Source organism: Ictidomys tridecemlineatus, assembly GCF_052094955.1.
Source record: "Ictidomys tridecemlineatus isolate mIctTri1 chromosome 12 unlocalized genomic scaffold, mIctTri1.hap1 SUPER_12_unloc_5, whole genome shotgun sequence".
In the NCBI taxonomy this organism is placed as follows: Eukaryota; Metazoa; Chordata; class Mammalia; order Rodentia; family Sciuridae; genus Ictidomys; species Ictidomys tridecemlineatus.
Window position 1 is genome coordinate 633,551 of NW_027520963.1, and position 16,617 is coordinate 650,167.

General features: G+C 48.4%; 1 protein-coding gene across 3 annotated transcripts in view; it reads right to left on the bottom strand.

Moving 5' to 3' along the window:
- Window positions 1–1,465: 1,465 nt before the first annotated feature.
- LOC144372339 (mitoregulin-like) overlaps window positions 1,466–16,617 on the bottom strand; it is an 82,782-nt gene continuing 67,630 nt past the window's right edge. For 2 of the 3 annotated variants that reach the window (XM_078035723.1, XM_078035718.1), the window contains 5 exons: window positions 15,088–15,246; window positions 13,868–13,967; window positions 5,157–5,370; window positions 3,064–3,232; window positions 1,466–2,419 (listed from right to left, as the gene is read on the bottom strand). In XM_078035723.1, coding sequence (XP_077891849.1) covers window positions 5,218–5,370; window positions 13,868–13,967; window positions 15,088–15,246 — 412 coding nt within the window. In that variant the 3' untranslated portion in view covers window positions 1,466–2,419; window positions 3,064–3,232; window positions 5,157–5,217. The remainder of the gene's footprint in view (window positions 2,420–3,063; window positions 3,233–5,156; window positions 5,371–13,867; window positions 13,968–15,087; window positions 15,247–16,617) is intronic. The other variant, XM_078035729.1, reaches the window with a different exon arrangement.

Genomic DNA, 16,617 nt, shown 5'->3' on the forward strand with positions numbered 1-16,617 from the left:
TATATATTGCAACGGGCCTCCCACTGTGCATCTGAGAACACTCTGTGGGCATCTGTAGCCTTTCAAGACCCCAGAAACCATGCGGGCACCCCAGCACCAGCAGAGCATTTGTGCACATCACAACAATCACCCCGGGTGAGAACTCTCCATTCCACTCTGTACTAGGCCCTGCCATCTGTACTGATCAGTCCAACCCCTCTCCTTCCTGTTTCTTGATTATACTACCATGGTTCCCACACATGGATGCCAGGGTGCTTGTGGACCCCCAACCATTTGGGTTCCAGGAACAAATGCCACAGTGGAATGTGTTTGGGAACTTCTGGATGACGGGAAGTCCCACCCTCCAGGTTTTCATCTTCAATGTAATGAGTGCAGAGGGAGCCAGGAGGGCTCTGTCAGGTAGAGAGGTGGGAGCTGATGGAGCCTCAACTAAGTGCCCAGGACTCTGGGTTCAGAGCTGGTGTTATGTGGAATTGTTGAGAGATGTGACGAAAACCCAGCTCACTATATGCAGAGACAGCAGATGCCCTCACGTGGTCAGGCTGCTGTGCTTCTCAGAGCCCCAAGATGTTCCACAGGTGTGGAGGTGGGGAACCCACGTGCCAGCCCAGGCTGCTCCTGAGCACCTCTACCTGGATTCGAAGCACGTGACTCTGCATCAGAGTCATCACATCAATGTATCCAGGCCCCCCACCCCAAAAGTTCTCTCAGAGACACTGAAGTTCAACTGGCTCTGGATTTGACCTTTTCTCTGGGATTCTGGGGGCCCATTAATTAGGAGGTCACAACAATTCTCAGCACACAGGCTGAGCCTACTGAGATCCCAGGAGTATCCAGGCATTGCCTCTATTTATAGTCCATCATGACCCACGACACTGTGGACACGTATTGCACTCACTAAAGAAACCACCAGGCCCAGGGCCTTCGTGCCACTGGCCTGCAGAGATCTGGAGGAGCAGGCAACCTATAGGCTGCGTGGAACCAAAGACCCTAGATCCTGAGATCTGAGCTGGACACACAGGTCATGTGCACACAGTCACCACTGTCACTGAGAGTGCAATTGAAACACCCGCAGAGTTAGCAGTGGACCTGGTATGCCCACGAGTGAGGGTGATCTGCATTTCTTGAAAATGATCGTGTCCAGAGAAAGGCAAATTTTGTAGGATTTCACTTATCTCAGATTCTCAATTATCAGGTTCATAAAAAGTAAATACCATGTTCTTTTCCTAGGCCTCAAGGGCACTAGAATTCAGCATTGATGGCAAGAGTATGTCCACGTGAGTTCTGGAGATGCATGGTGGTGACGCCTATACACCAACATGAACATGCTTAATGCCACTCAACTGTGTACTCCAAAATGGTTTAATTACAAAACGGATGTTTGGTGTCAATTACCAAAATGTAAACACTTGGGAGACTGCTGATTGACTTATCTTAGCATAGTTTGTGTTGTATTGGCACTGGGTAATTCATAGCACAGATTTTATTTCTCAAACTTGGGAGGCTGGAAGACCAAGACCGGGGGCCAACTTGTAAGAACGTTCTTGTTGTGTCCTCCTGGGCAAGCAGGTGAAAGAGGGACAAGGGCTGATTTGAGAAGCCCTTTCCCAGGGAAGGAGAATCCATGGCCTAAGCACGTCTTCAAGTTCCCACCCACTAACACTTTATAATGCAGAGACAGAATAGAATGACAGCCCATGCTCCCCAGAACATCCCAACTTTTGGCATGAGTCCATTTCTGCAACATTTCACAAGTCATGATTTTGGATAAGACAAGAGTTAAGCTGAACACATGGGGAGCGGGCTCCCTTCTCGTCTGCTGCTTGCAGTGTTGCAGGTGGCCTTACAAGCCATCACTGAGGTTCTGCACAACAGCTCCGACTGCCCCCCATCACATCCCCATGAGGCTGACTCACACACAAGTCCTGAACACTCCCAAGGCCAGAAACCAGAAATGTTACAAGAAATCCAAGGGAGATTTGTTCAAAGTCAGCCCAAAACACCAGTCCACACAGGCTCAAGTCTCTTACAAAAGTGCCCGAGTATTTGCATTTAAACCCTGCATATCTTCTTCCTGTAGCACTTCCATTATCTCCAGATGACTTCTGACACCTAATACAATGAAAGGGCAGTGTGATTCTCTGTAACACTGTAAGATCCAGGAAACAATGAGGAGAGAAGTATCTGTCCAGAGAGACACAACTCCTTTCCTAATAGTTTGGATTTCCAGCTGGTGGGGATCATGGATGCAGAAGAATGGGTGCAGGGCCAACTGCACTTTCTTGCTTTGCATTGAGGGGAGGAAACACTGCAGCCAGGATGAGGGCTTCTAGGAGCTGATATCCTTCAATTCAACATCTGGACACATCTGACCTTCAGGCTGGAAGACTTTCTAGCAGGGGATCCAAGGACTTGCCTACTGTGGAAGGAATCCAAAAGAATAACTTACTTTAAAGGACATCAAAGAGGTTCAGGAGGGAGGGAGCCAACCCAATTGTCTAGACCACTTTTAGAGGTCAGGGGGTGGGTTCCAATGCAAAACACCGCAGTCCCATAGAGAATTCTGCAGTGTGTTGGTGATTAAGGAGAATGTGTGAATCCAGGGGTCACTAGGTCCTCTCAGCCATAAGGAGGGAACCTGCCATAAAGGAACTAGGACAAGGGTGCGAGGAATGCTCACTGGGGGGAGATCTGAAGGAAGGAAAGTGTACTCATTAGAAAAGTGTCCCCTGAAAATTCTTAGCCAGCCAAAAGTCGTGCGAACTTGTGTGGAAAAAGAGTCTTTGCACAGTGATGAAGCTAAGAGCTCACATGATGGAACACGGCATCAACTGGGACCAAATCCAATTTCTGAGATTCTTGTAGGAAGAGGAGAGTCTGGACCCAGAGACCAGGGAGACTTGGGGATACAGCCTAAGTGAGGATGGAGTCAGGAGGGGATGCCCATATGGGAACCACAGATCGTGGGCAGCAGTAGGAGAGTGGGAAGGGCTGGGAGAGTTGGGGGGACAGTCCCCTTGAAACTTGGGAGGAGTTATGGAACTGGGACAGCCCAACACCTACTGTGATGAGCCTCTGGAGCTCAACGGAAGACACATCCTCTGTTGTCGGCCAACCAGTTGACAGAGTTTGGTTGCAGCAGCCTAGGACCCAGCTGAAGGTCTGAGTTGTTGGCCATGCAGGTTGGATCTGGACCACAGACACCCTCATCAGAGACTGTAGGGTCTCAGCCCTGAGGCAAGACAAGCACCAAGTCAGGCCAGGTGGGGAAACGGCGAGGCACACACTCTGGGGGCTGGTGCCTGTGTTACTGGGAGCACTTCTGATCCCAATTCCCTGATCTGCTGCCAACACAGGCTACAGAGGAGGGTACAGGGACACAGACCACGGATCTGCCCCACTCAGTGGGCCCAGGCCAACACCACACCCAGCAGCCTCGTGCCATACCCAGTGAGTCTCGAAGCGGCCCCCTCTTCCCATCCTGAGAGCTCTTCCCTTCCTCATGTGCCACTAGCTCCCTACTGTCTCTGGCAATATCTACTCTGTGAGATGACAACATCCATGGGTACTGCTCTCTCATCCCAGGACAGTGTGGTCCCACACACCCTGGTGAAATGGGCCGCCTGGAAGCTGGACCTGGAGGTTGTTGAGGCTGAATGGCAGGTATGGTCCTCTGGCACTTTATTATTTAAGTTAAAAACACAAAAACAAAAACAAAAAACGGGTCTTGGTGCTCAAAAATGTTTGATTTGCATATTCTCATCCCCTAACCCCAATATTTTCATTATTTCCTCACATATGAAATCTTACTAGGAGAAAGTTAATTTCGTATTATACAAAGTTGATTGAAATAACATTGGTATAAATAATCAATCACCATACTTTCAATTTTTGTTCCGCTTTCCTCTTAGAAACCACATGGATACAAGAGAACAGAGGACAGACTCATGGAAATGCTTGAAATGACAAGAAGCTCCCACTCAAGCTCAGCATTTAGTCCTGGACAGGGTAAGACCAGGCCACTTTGACATCTGTTCCAAAGAGTCTACCAGACAGAATCCTCTGACTGATCCCTGACTGAGCCATAGGAACTGGCTAGAAAAGCCTTGACATCCTCAATACATTCTTCACTTCAGAATACTTGACAACCATTGATATCCATCTCTCGTTACCTTGTTCCCCAGCCAACCATTCTTCAACAAATTCAAAGGAGCAACTCATGCAAGCACACAGAGAGAGGTGTTCACTACACACATCCGTGTGTGAAAAAGACAACTGGTATTTCTTGTTTGGGCTATTTCAAATGAAATCCCTTCTGCATGACCTCCACAAACAAAAGGAAAATATTTGTGAAATTCCCACATAGAAGAGAAGATACACTTGCCAAGGAGGCAGTGCCAAGAATTTTGACACTGCAAATGTAGAGTGTGTGTTTAGGAAGCAGTCACAGTTTCCATGAGAGAGTCCCATGAAATCAATTGGGAAGATCCATGCTCTAGCCCTACCATGCACGTGATGTGACTTGAAAGAGTCATTTAGTCTTAGTAACCATCATCACTAACCAATAAGTCAATGAATAAAGGTCCTCAGGTGTCAAGCGACAAAATGTGGGATGAGCATGGATGAGGATGGGTGGGAGAATCCTCCCCCTCTAACACAATTAGGGAAGGATGTGCTGCCCTCAAGTGGCTGGGGGACCTGGGATCCTGCCACAGAGGGGGATTCCAAACCTCACATCCCCTGACCCAGGCCAGAAGACCAGGTAGAGTCCAAGGACCCTGGGGTGGCCCAATGGCAATAAAGGTCAAAAGGAACTAGGGATCTGCCTGGACCCTCAATCCCCTACTCTGAGCAGGGCTGCATGACGAGGCCAGAGGCCATCCACAGCAATCTGCCTTTATAGGAAAACAGGGACTGCAGGCTGCCTCTGGCTCACTGAATCAGGGTGGTATTTTCATAAAGCAAGACCACTTCCTCACATTTGACCAGCAGCTCATGCGCTGACAGCACAATGGCTGGCTTGACTCAGGCCCTGAGAAATAAAATAGAAAATTCATAGCAAACACATCTTTAGCTCTTCCACATCATCAGGGGGTGCGATTCATTTCCGTCAACAAAGGGGTCTGAAATGGTGTCTAAACATGCTGGGGACTCACCTCTGTGTGAAACTCTTCAGGAAAAAGGGGATCAAATCTCATGAAGCAACTCTTCTCCCTTCTAGCCCATGGGCAATGCAAGGAACCTGCATGATACCAGAGGCTCACTTCTCTCTCCTGATGTCTTCTGGAAATGAATCATTAATGCTTCCTTCAAGGTGAAGCAGAAGCCTGCATTCCCAGCTGCACAGAAGTGTCTGAGGGCACTGTCTCCCTTAAAACCGAAGAAGAAAAACAGGTCATTAAAGAGGCATATGGATTAGAGTACATGTTCAATGATCCATCCTCCCTGGAGCCTTCCACACGCCCATCTTCCACATTCACAGAGCAATGCTTGGCCATTCTCAAAGACCAGGAGACCATGATGCTCATCACCAGGAAGTCATTAAAGGACTCGAACAGAGCAGCATGGGTTGCAGAAGGTGGCACACCAAGGATCTTCAGCTCTGCTGCTACAACACAAGACCTTAACTTCAGTATTGACTTTCTGCCACCTACCAAGTACGATATTAGTGTCAAGCACAACATGCAGACATGCAAGTAGCAGGTGACACCCCACATCCATTTACAGAAGTGGGCAACATCTGCATTGGAACAAGAAAGTATCTTATCCTTACTGATAAAAATCATAAGAAACAAAGAATAAAATGGATGCAAGATTTCTCATTTCACTATTACGTAGCTGTTGGAATTCCCTATTAAAAAATACCTCCTCCAAAATAAAAAGTATCTCAGACATGTGTCAACTATTCAATGGATGACATTTTAAAACTATGGCCTTTACTTAATATTTATGTATGCTATAGCCCTGCCTAATGCTCTTTGAGAAAGGAGCACATAGAATTGGATCTTTGAAAACCTCACATTTGCTGATAAATATTACTGCTTATGTCAGGCATGGTGAAGTGAAAAGTGGGACTTTGGATGCTCAAAGAACACAATGTTGTGGGATTGGTGTCCCTGATTCATAGACAGTATGTGGTTTCTATGAAAGCCAGTGAGGGAGCAGGAGTAAGGAAGCTCATTGAACAGATGACCTCAGGGGATACTGGCAAGTAGGCCAAATTGAAGAACATGTTCCAGCTAACAATGGTATTTGGGCTCCTGAGCCCAGACTGGTTGTTAAAAAAGGTGCAGACAGGCAGTGTTCATGTACAAAATGTCTACCATTTAAAGGTGGGTAATTTAAATGGCATCTAGTTACACATCTGAAAAAATGGTCTGCCAACTTATGAATTTCATTTTAACAACAACAAGAAAAAAAAAAAACCAGACAATTGTGGGAGGCCATCCTCGCACGTGATTTGACTTACTTCCCTGGCTGGGTGAGAGGCGCTCAAACATAGTTGTGTCAGAGCCATTCCCCACCCTTTCCCAGGTCCGAGGGCTTGTCCATGCAGAGGCGTGCCTGGCCACTGACCTGAAGACCCAATCGTTGCCCTTGACCTTGGGATGCTGCCCCCCCTTAACGTTCACTGGATGGGATTTTCCCTTGAATGTTTTATTCCCCAATAAAAGCTTACTCCCTGCATGCTCTCCCTCTCTCCCTAGTCTCTTGTGTAAACCTCGCCACCACATTAGGTGGCTAGAAGTGGGAGCTAGAAGAAGCCGTCTCAGAGCTGTGTGAAAGGTAATGAGAGTCTTGTGTCTTTAATTTAAAACTCACTAGCAATTTCTTATGAACTGAACCTTCTTTAATGAAGCTCGAGCTGGTCGCAAGGCAGAAACAATGAGACATATAAAGATAAAACCTTGTCTTCACCAGGACGCCTAGAAATAGGTTTTATTTGGCTCATGCAAATAGCTTTCAATAGAAATTCTGATTTCTGAATGAACCCATTTAATTTTATAATGCACAGATCACAAGGCTTTCTTTACAGAATATTCTCTTCTTCCTCTTAAAGCCTCACATAGAAAATGTCTCACAGGACATCTGAGGGGAATGACCCAAAGGATGAGAGAATGGCTGGAACCGTTCTCAAATGTGCCCATATAGCCTAAAGTGTAAAGGCATCTAATTGTTATCTAAAACAATTATGAACCTATTTGATCCATTATTAATAAATATCACCACTTTATCACTTGAAGCAAATCACAGAAAATTGGAAACAGATGATCATTGGCTTTGATACCTTTACTTCCATTTCATTACCCAGAGATGATCAACTCTATACTTCAAATGATGCAAATTTATTACAGAATGCCTAAGATCCTGAGGATTTATTTTGGCTCAGCCCATGGTATTGCTTCATTATTTTATTATTTTGTAAGTAATAAAATGTAACTTCATGTTGGATAATATATTCAAGTCATGAAAATATCATCCAACATCATTCTTCCCATTAGCCCAATTTCTCTGCATGCTCACTTACTCTTTAGGAATTTTACTAATTATTTGAAGGTTCTAGAGGACCTGTTAGACTCGTAATGGACAAACAATCCAACATACTCCAGGGTATGTAAGGGTGCCATAAGAAAATAAGGTCAGCCTACAGCAACGGGCAGCTGCCTGCCCCAGGGTGGGAGGAGCCCTGGCCATGGCACCAGGGCTGCTGGGCAGCAGAAGCCTCCACAGCCCTGCAGGGAGCCTGGAGCACAGCTCTGCAGAACCATGCCTAGCCCTGGACAGATGCACATGAGTTCCCATCACAGGCTAGAGTGACAGTCCCAGGTGCATGCCTGTCATGCCAGCCACCAGGGAGGCTGAGGAAGAGGAACCTTCGAGGTCAGCCTTGGCAACTTGACCCCGTGGCAGAGGGGAAAAAGTTTACAGGGGTCTCTGAGGGTGTAGCTCAGGTAGGTCACTTGCCTAACAGGCTCAAGGACCTGAGTTCAATCCCCAGAACCACACATACACCAAAAAGTGACCTTGGAACATGGTTTAAAATGATGGGTCAGGTACACAGAAGGAACAGGAGAGGGTTTTTAAAGCGAGGACTTAAAACAAAATCCACAGGTGCGACAGGAAAACAAAAGGACACAGAGCCAGTGAGACCTGAAATACCTGGGCGGGTCTGTCTTTTAACCTGCCTCCTGCCCCCAGGTCACACTGGGCTCCTCCATTGGCCCTCCCCTCTCCAGGCGGCCTGCGGATGGATCAGGCCACCTCTTCTCCTCTGAGGTCCAAGGCGCAGGCCACACTGCTGAGGCCACCGCATCCTGAACAGGACCCTGCAAATCAAAACCCACCAGCTGTGACCAGCAGCTCCTCTGAGGAAAGCCCTTAGGTGAGAACCAGGACAGCGGGGTCGGGCGGTGGGCGCTGTGGGGACCGCCCTGGGCTCCAGGGGACAGGCAACCCGGGGCCGAGGTTCCAGGGCGGCGTCAGAGTCCTCCTGGGGTCCCAACCTCCTGTGGGCGTCTAGACCTGGGCTGCTCCAGGCCAGCTCACCTTCTCCGCTCCTGGATCCCAGGAGCTGGACCCACCACACCTGGAGCTGCAGCCCCGCCTCCAGGGCACTACTTCCGGGCTCCTCCCACACTGAGCTGTGGGGGACCAGGCTCCATGTTCCCGCCCTGGCATAGGCCCCGCCCCCGTCTCCCTGGGGAAGGTGGGGCCCTTGGAGCCCTGCCAGAGGAGCTGTCACCTCAGGTGGTGAGCTAAGGCAGGACAGCAACTAACTAGAGTCCTAACCTGTCCCCAGCTTCCTAGGAGTTAGGCCTGTGGCTGCAAAAAACGAGATCCAACTATATGCTTTCCTATAAGAGACTCACTTTTACACTCAGAAGTTATAAAAGAAATCTTAATTTTATAAATTAATCCTCTATCTTAATTAACTCCAGAGTTTTAGAACAATTATCCTAGGGGCCACATTCAGGCTTCCAGCTGGCTGGAAGGAAACGGTGATCGTGACCCTGGGCTGGCCTGAGCGAGGGGATCCCCGTTCCTGAGCTTCCTGGGAACTGGAGCAGCACCTTGCCCACTGTCCAGAAGCATCAAGGCATGGTGCAGGCCAGTTTCCCCCACTTCCAGGCGGGAGCAGCCTCAGCCCTCTTTGAAGCCACTCAGGTTCCCATGTCTACTCCTGACCTAGGAGCCGAAGACTGGCAGCCTCAGTGCCCCATGTGCACCCAGCAGTCATGCTGCGACTCCAGAGGCTGTTCTGCCCCAGGCCCCCATGGCCTGTGTTCCAGCTGCTGCTGAGTAACAGTGGTCGCTGTGCTGCGCAGGGGAAGGCTGAGCCCTCCTTCCTTCCTTCCTTCTCACCCCCTCCTTTGCTGTTTGCTGCCCACCTCCCTGTTCATCTGTCTGGCAGGCTGGGCACTCCCACAGTGGGCACGCCTTTCCTTCTGGCACCTTCCCACTCCATGAGGCAATGCTGCTTACCTGTTTTTTTTTTTTTTTTTTTTTTTAAATTCCTTTAGAGAAACCTCCTGACTTTTCCAAACCTAAGATGGCCAGAAAGTTCTGTGTCACCAAAGGTTAGCTGAGTTGAAGTAGTAAGAACATATCCTCTTGACCTCACACGGGGACCAGCAGTCTCTGGTGGCAGAGGTGCTGTGATTGGGGTGAATGGGCCTCAGGTAGGCCATATCCTATTTATTTTTAGCAATAATATAACAGCATTAAAAGAGAGGAAAAGAATGCATCAAGGAGAGTAACTAAGAACAGAGTAGGGACAAAGAGCATGAGAAGAAGATTAACATTAAACAGGGATGAGAGGTGGGAGGGAAAGGGAGAGAGAAGGGAAATTGCATGGAAATGGAAGGAGACCCTCAGGGTTATACAAAATTACATACAAGAGGAAGTGAGGGGAAAGGGAAAAATAATACAAGGGAGAGAAATGAATTACAGTAGAGGGGGTAGAGAGAGAAGAGGGGAGGGGAGGGGAGGGGAGGGGGGATAGTAGAGGATAGGAAAGGCAGCAGAATACAACAGACACGAGTATGGCAATATGTAAATCAATGGAAGTGTAACTGATGTGATTCTGCAATCTGTATACGGGGTAAAAATGGGAGTTCATAACCCACTTGAATCAAAGTGTGAAATATGATATATCAAGAACTATGTAATGTTTTGAACAACCAACAATAAAAATAAAAAAAAGAAAAAAGAATGCATCAAAAAGGCAAAGGGAAGTCCATTTCTAGCACCGCCACACACACGTGCACGTAGCTTCCTTCTACAGGCCAGCGCTTCTTGGTGCTCAGAACTCAGAGTTAAAATTCGGAGCTTCCCCTCCCCTAAGGGGCTGAGAACCTGATCACTGCAAATTGAACCCTTTGTACAAGAGCTCCAGAACGAGAGAGGTAATTCCTATTTAACCCTGAGAGAAGGCTAAACAATATAGAGCACTAAGTTAGATCTGAAACAGCTCCAGAGTCAGAAAGCCAAGCCTTGGGGAGCCTGAGACACCTGTGTGCTCCCTGCCACGATGACAGCGCCCCCTAGCCTGTCCCAGCCCAGCCAGCTCGCTGAACAGTCTGCTGGGCCCCTGTGCAGGACCCTGGAGCTCTCTCCAGGGAGCAGGGGTCTGCCCAGCTTCATCCGCATTTTCAAGGTCTCTTGACACCCACAGGCTACACTCATGTAAGGCTGTGGGCTGGGGCAGCTAGGGCCCTAGGGGACAAAGGGCTCTGAGACAAATAGGGCTTCCTGCTCTTGGCGCTGCTGCTCCACTGTTCTGTGCTCGCTGGCGTCCTGGAAAGACCCCTCTTGTCTCCTGGGAGCAGAGACATGGCTGAGCCAAGGTGGAGCTGGTAGGCAGGGCAGGTGGGGCTGGAGGTGGATGCTCCTTGGAAAGAGAGGAGAGGGCTGCAGGTGCCACACTCGCTCCCTTCTCTCTGTAGGTAGCAGGATGGGTGGCGAGGATGCCCAGTTGGGTCAGTCCTGCCTTTGCCCCTCCAGGTGCTCAGGCAGGGCAGCAACATCCTAAAGTTCACATCTGGCCCCTGACCTTGACCTATGTACACCGCAGCCCATGGTCCACGCTTTGGAAAGGCCTAGGGCCTCTGGTTTCACTGCCATGGCCTGCTGTCGGTGAGCCAGCCTGTCCCTGGGTCACAACAGCAGGGTGCCCAAACCCACCCTTAGCATCACCAGGGACGCACACGGCAGGATCTCGCCATGTGCAGAGGCAATGCCAGGACAGCCCAAGTCTGGGTAAGGGGCAGGGGCGGCAGCAGCAGGGCGCCTGAGAGGCATGCTCTGATACCAAAGGTCTGGGTGCCCGTGTGCACTACACTCAAGCGAGAGCCTCAGTCCCTGAGGTTGGGGACAAGGACCCAGGGCCCTTCTTAGTAAGCCAACACACAGAAGAGTGCTCCTAGTTTCATCCACCCCCTGCACCACAGTCAAACCTGACCTTGAGATGGTGAAGGGACTTAAAAGCTAGTATCTGGAGCCACAGAAACTGCCGGAAGCGCTGTGCTGACAGGGCAGCGGGGGTGCCCTGGGCTCCCGGAGGAGCGGCTGGCAGCAGCAGCAAGAGGGAGAACTAGGCCCCATGGGTCCGGCTGGCCCCTGACAAAGACCGCTACTGTGCTGCTTCTCCTCACACTGGGAAAAAAACACAATTTTCTGAGAAAAGATTTGCCAAAAAAAGGGCCACGAATATCCAGGAAAAGAAAAAAGAGGCGGGGCAGGTAAGGAGAGATTAATCCCCAGGAGCACATTATTAACAGTTACTGAAAGACTCAACACCCGTGTGTGATGACAAGCACCTGTCAGCTCTGGAGAAGGAACAGGGGATATTTAAAGCAAGGCCCTGACCCAGGGGCGGAAGCCACCACTCAGTCTGCTTCCCCTGCTGCTCCCCAACCTGCATCAGGCTCACCGTCTCCTGTCCCCTGTGTGACCTGGAGGAAGGCCCTCTCATCCCTCCAATCGGTTAACATCTGTTTTAAATTCCTCAGTCCTCTTCATTTGAACAAATTTCAGGAAATGGCAGCATGTATCTACCTGGTGTGCACTGACATTTATTTGGATATAAAATAATTAGGATATAGATAATTATAGCCAACACCACTGTGTTTCTGTATAGCCAGGGACTATAAATATGGACTAAGTGTTTTATATACTTGCTTTCAATTAAACCTCATTACAGCTGGAGGGAATTGACATTGCTATTATCCCCATTTTAAAGAGGCAGCTACTGAAACCCCGAGAGAAGGTTACATGACTACAGGGGATCCAGTGAGAACTGGAAGCTCTGGGATCTCCCCAGGAAAAGGCAAATGAAACCATGGTGAGAAACTGCTGTTCACTTTTTAAACTGGTCTAAACAGAAAAATCATACCACATGCTGCCAAGAACACGGAATCACTGAAACCCGTGCACAGAGAGGGGGAGAGGGTCAATGGCACAGGCGTTCAGGGAAGCAGCCAGACCAACACCAGATGTAACAACAAACCCTCTGCTAGGCAGTCCTACTTGAGATGTAGGTAGCCTCACATCCACACACGCAGAAACGTGTATGCAAATATTTAGAGCAGGTTTATTTATAGTTACCCAAACCTAGAAAAACCCAAATGACCACCAACTAGAGGATGATAAACACATGGTGGCATGTCCATCAAATGCAGCAGTAACCATTTAGAATGAACAGGAACAAATCACTAACAAAGGCAACAGCGTGGACGAGCCTCAGATGTATGATGGTCCAAGACGCCAGACTCAGAGGCTGCAGGCCGCAGGCCACATGAGTCCACCTACGGCATCTGGGAAAGGCCAAAGTGCTGGGGAAAAAAACTGAAGAGTGCTTCCCCAAGTCCAGAGCTGGGAGCTGACAACAGAGGGACACAAAAGAACCTTTGAGAGCAAAGGGAATATTCTTTGGATTGTGGTGATTGTCACGTGATCGGTACATTTGTCAAAACTCCAGGAACTGCAACCCCCAAATCATAAATTTTACTGCATGCAAGTAAAACCTAAATAAACCTAAGATTAAAAAAAAAAAAAAGTTCATACTGTAGTAACTTGGCCACATCAGTGTTTATAGCAGCTCAATTCACAGTAGCCAAGCTACGGAACCAACCTAGGTGCCCTTCAACAGATGAATGGATGAGGAAAATGCGGTATCTATACACACAAGAGAGCATTACTTAGCCTAAAGAAGAAGGAAACTATAGCATTTGCCAATAAATGGATGGAACTGGAGATTTTCATGCTAAGTGAAATATGCTAGTCAGTCCCCAAAAACCAAAGGCCAAATGTTCTCTCTGATATGCAGATGCTAAAGCACAATAAGGGGAGGGGAGGGAAGAAGAAAAGTTCATTGGATTAGACAAAGAGTGTGAGGGGGAGGGAGAGGGGCTGGAAATAGGAAAGACAGCAGAATGAGTGGGACGTCACTTTCCTGTGTTCACATATGAACCCACGACCAGTGGAACTCCACACTATGTACAACCACAAGAATGGGAAGTCGCACACCATGTATGTAGGATATGTCAAAATACATTCTCCTGTCCTATAAAACCAAAAAGAACAAGTAAAAAAAGATTTCCCTGAAGATAGGCCCAGGCATTGGTAAGTCTCATTTGTTCAAAAGTAGCTGAAGGATTTATTACCAAGTCTGTCACTTGAGCTTAGTGTTAAAGAAGAGTAAATGATGCTAAGCTTTATTATTTTTCTATTTCTCTTCTGCTCTTTGGCAAAAATAATTAATTAGGTAAAAAGTAAATGACAAGAGACAGCCAAGCAGGGGGGACCCAAGGCAGATGCGACCTGGGGCCGAGTGCCCCGCGGTCACTGCCCGGGAAGCGGGACGCACCTGAGCATGCTCCATGACCTTTGGGTGAGAGACCTCAGTTTCACCAGGAGTTGAGGCTGCCTCCGCATGGTCATCATCTGCTGGAAAACACTGCCTTGCGCTGTCAAACAGAAACAGACCCACAGCTGTCAGCGCTCGGAACGGGTAAGACTATTTGTTAAGACTATTAAGTGACAGGTCAGCACAACTGGTGGTTATAGCAGGCAGGAGGCGCCCACATCCCTCCGGCTGTCAGAAGAGACCTGGTGGTGACAGACACCTGCGGCCTCCCTACAGCACCCCTGGCCACTAGGGCAGATGGCCGCAGCAGCACGCAGGGAAAGGGGGAAGGGCACATGCGGCCCCAGGAAGAAGCACCTACACCCCAAACCCCAACTCCTTCCTGTTCCAAGGAGGAGAGAGCCTGCCACTGGGGCAGCAGCCAGGGTTGGTGTCCTGGACCACACAAGGACGGGAGGGCTGAGGCGTGCGAGGGGGCTCCAGCCATCAGCCCACAGCTTCCCGGGGGAGGGCCCATCTGTGCTGCCCTCCACTCCCTTCCCTGGTGTCCCCTGGCCAACAGACATACTGACGGGTGCTCCATCTTCCTGGAGGGTGAGGTGGCATGCATGTCACGATTTCAATGCCTACACGCCCTGACCCTGAAATGGGCCATCTCTGAGGAAGCCGGCTTCACTCACTCTGTACCTGCCACAGCATCAGCTCAGCGTTCAGCGACAGAACTAACGCAGGGCCCCATTTCTCACGATTTTCAACATTATAGTCTTACATGTGCTACCAAAATAACAATCACTGAGATAAAAATGACTAAGATCACATCACCAAATGGCACATCTTAAAACATGGGAATCCAAGTAGAAACTGTCATGCTTACTGGAATATGGCTGCCTTCTCTGAAGCCTCTGCCATTTGTTTCATCTTTAAGGAAAAGGAGGTGCCACGGTTTGGATCTGAGGTGTTCCCCAAAGGCCCACAAATTAAAGGCCTGGTCACCAGCCTGTGGCACTGAGGGAGAAGGTGTGGGACCTTTAAGAGATGGGGCCTTATGGGAGGAGGCTAGGACACTGGTCAGTTGAAGATACTGGACCCCAACCCTTCCTCTGAGTCCTGGCAACCATGAGATGAACAGGCCTCCTCTGCCATGTGCTCCCACCTTGATGTCACAGGCTCAAAGAAACGGCCAAGCAATCATGGACGGAAACCCGTGAAGCAAAATAAACCTCTTTCTTCTGAAGTTGATTATCTCAGGTACGTTGTCACAGTGACGGAAAGCTGACAGAAGGCAGCGCACCACTGCAGTACCTCTTCTGGACACTGAAGGGTCCACTTCAACACCTTTTTCATAAGGAGTGCCACCATTCAAGAAGAGCTCGTAAGTCCTGTGAAGGAATAACATACTATGATGGCTGCGCATGGCGGGCATTCCGGAGACACCCGAACCAGAAGTGAAACATTTTTAGCACAAATGTATTCATTCTAATTATGTCTCATTGATGGATGAGAATGACAGTGTTGACCCTTCCATGGGGTGTCATCTCAGCAAAGAGACTCTGCCCCAAGCATCAACACAGAAAATGTACTTATATGAAAATGAGAAAGATTTTTGTTATTAAGATGGGCCTGAGGCTGTAGCTCAGTGGTAGAGCACCTGCCTTGCACACGTGAGGCACTGGGTTCGGTCCTCAGCACCAATAAAAATAAACAAATAAAAATAAAGATGTTTTGACTTGAATGACTTGTTAATAGCAAGTAATTACTGTTTTTAAATGTGTTGAATCAATATTTAAAATTAAGCCATTATATGATTTTTATATGATTTTTAAAATAAAACAGTAACATAGATCGTTGTAAAATGTTGGAATGGGGGCTGGGGTTGTGGCTTGGAGGTAGAACACTTGCCTAGCATGCGTGAGGCACTGGGTTCGATCCTCAGCACCACATAAAATAAAAAATAAAAATATTGTGTCTACCGATAACTAGAAAATAAATATTTAAGAAAAATGTTGGAATGGCATAGACAGGACACGTAAAAAGTGAAAAATTCCTCTGTCCTTCCCCCTACTTCAGTAAGTCTCCTGCCCTGTCTGTCACCCACCCTGTGACTCCCTGTGCCTCACAATACACATCAGAATGCTTCCCTATCGACTGAGCTCCACCTTCTAGGAAATAACTGGGACCTCACTTTGCCAAGGTGGAATTTTGGATGTTTCCTTATTTTTTTCTTCTAAGTATAAGTGAAAACCCTGAACATATTTTTTAAAGAATCATAAGAAACTTGAGTTTCTGTATTCACTCCTGATAATGGGGCGCCCCTCCTGCTCCGGCTAGGATGAAATTAGAAACTAGGGTTCAGTGGTAAGGAGGCTGTGCAGGGCATGTTATCCAAGTTAATCCTCACCAGGAGCTTGTGGGGTAGAAATTATTTCCCCAGATTAAAGGTGGGGGGAATTTGGACACTATGGCGCATACCTCCTGTTATACAGGCAGTGTGGGACCCAGCACCCTGAGTTTCCGTAATGACAAATTTAGAATCTTGATCACCATCCTCCCTACTGCTTGTCCATCTGTAGCCCTCTGTGAATGTCCTGTTTATATCCTAGACTTAGATCTTTATTTTCCCCATTTAAAAATTCAGATGAGCTGGGTGAGGAGGCACATGCCTATGATCCCAGTGACTTGGGAGGCTGAGGCAGATGGATCACAAGTCAAAGACAGCCTCAGTAACTTAGTGAGGTCCTAACTAACTCAGC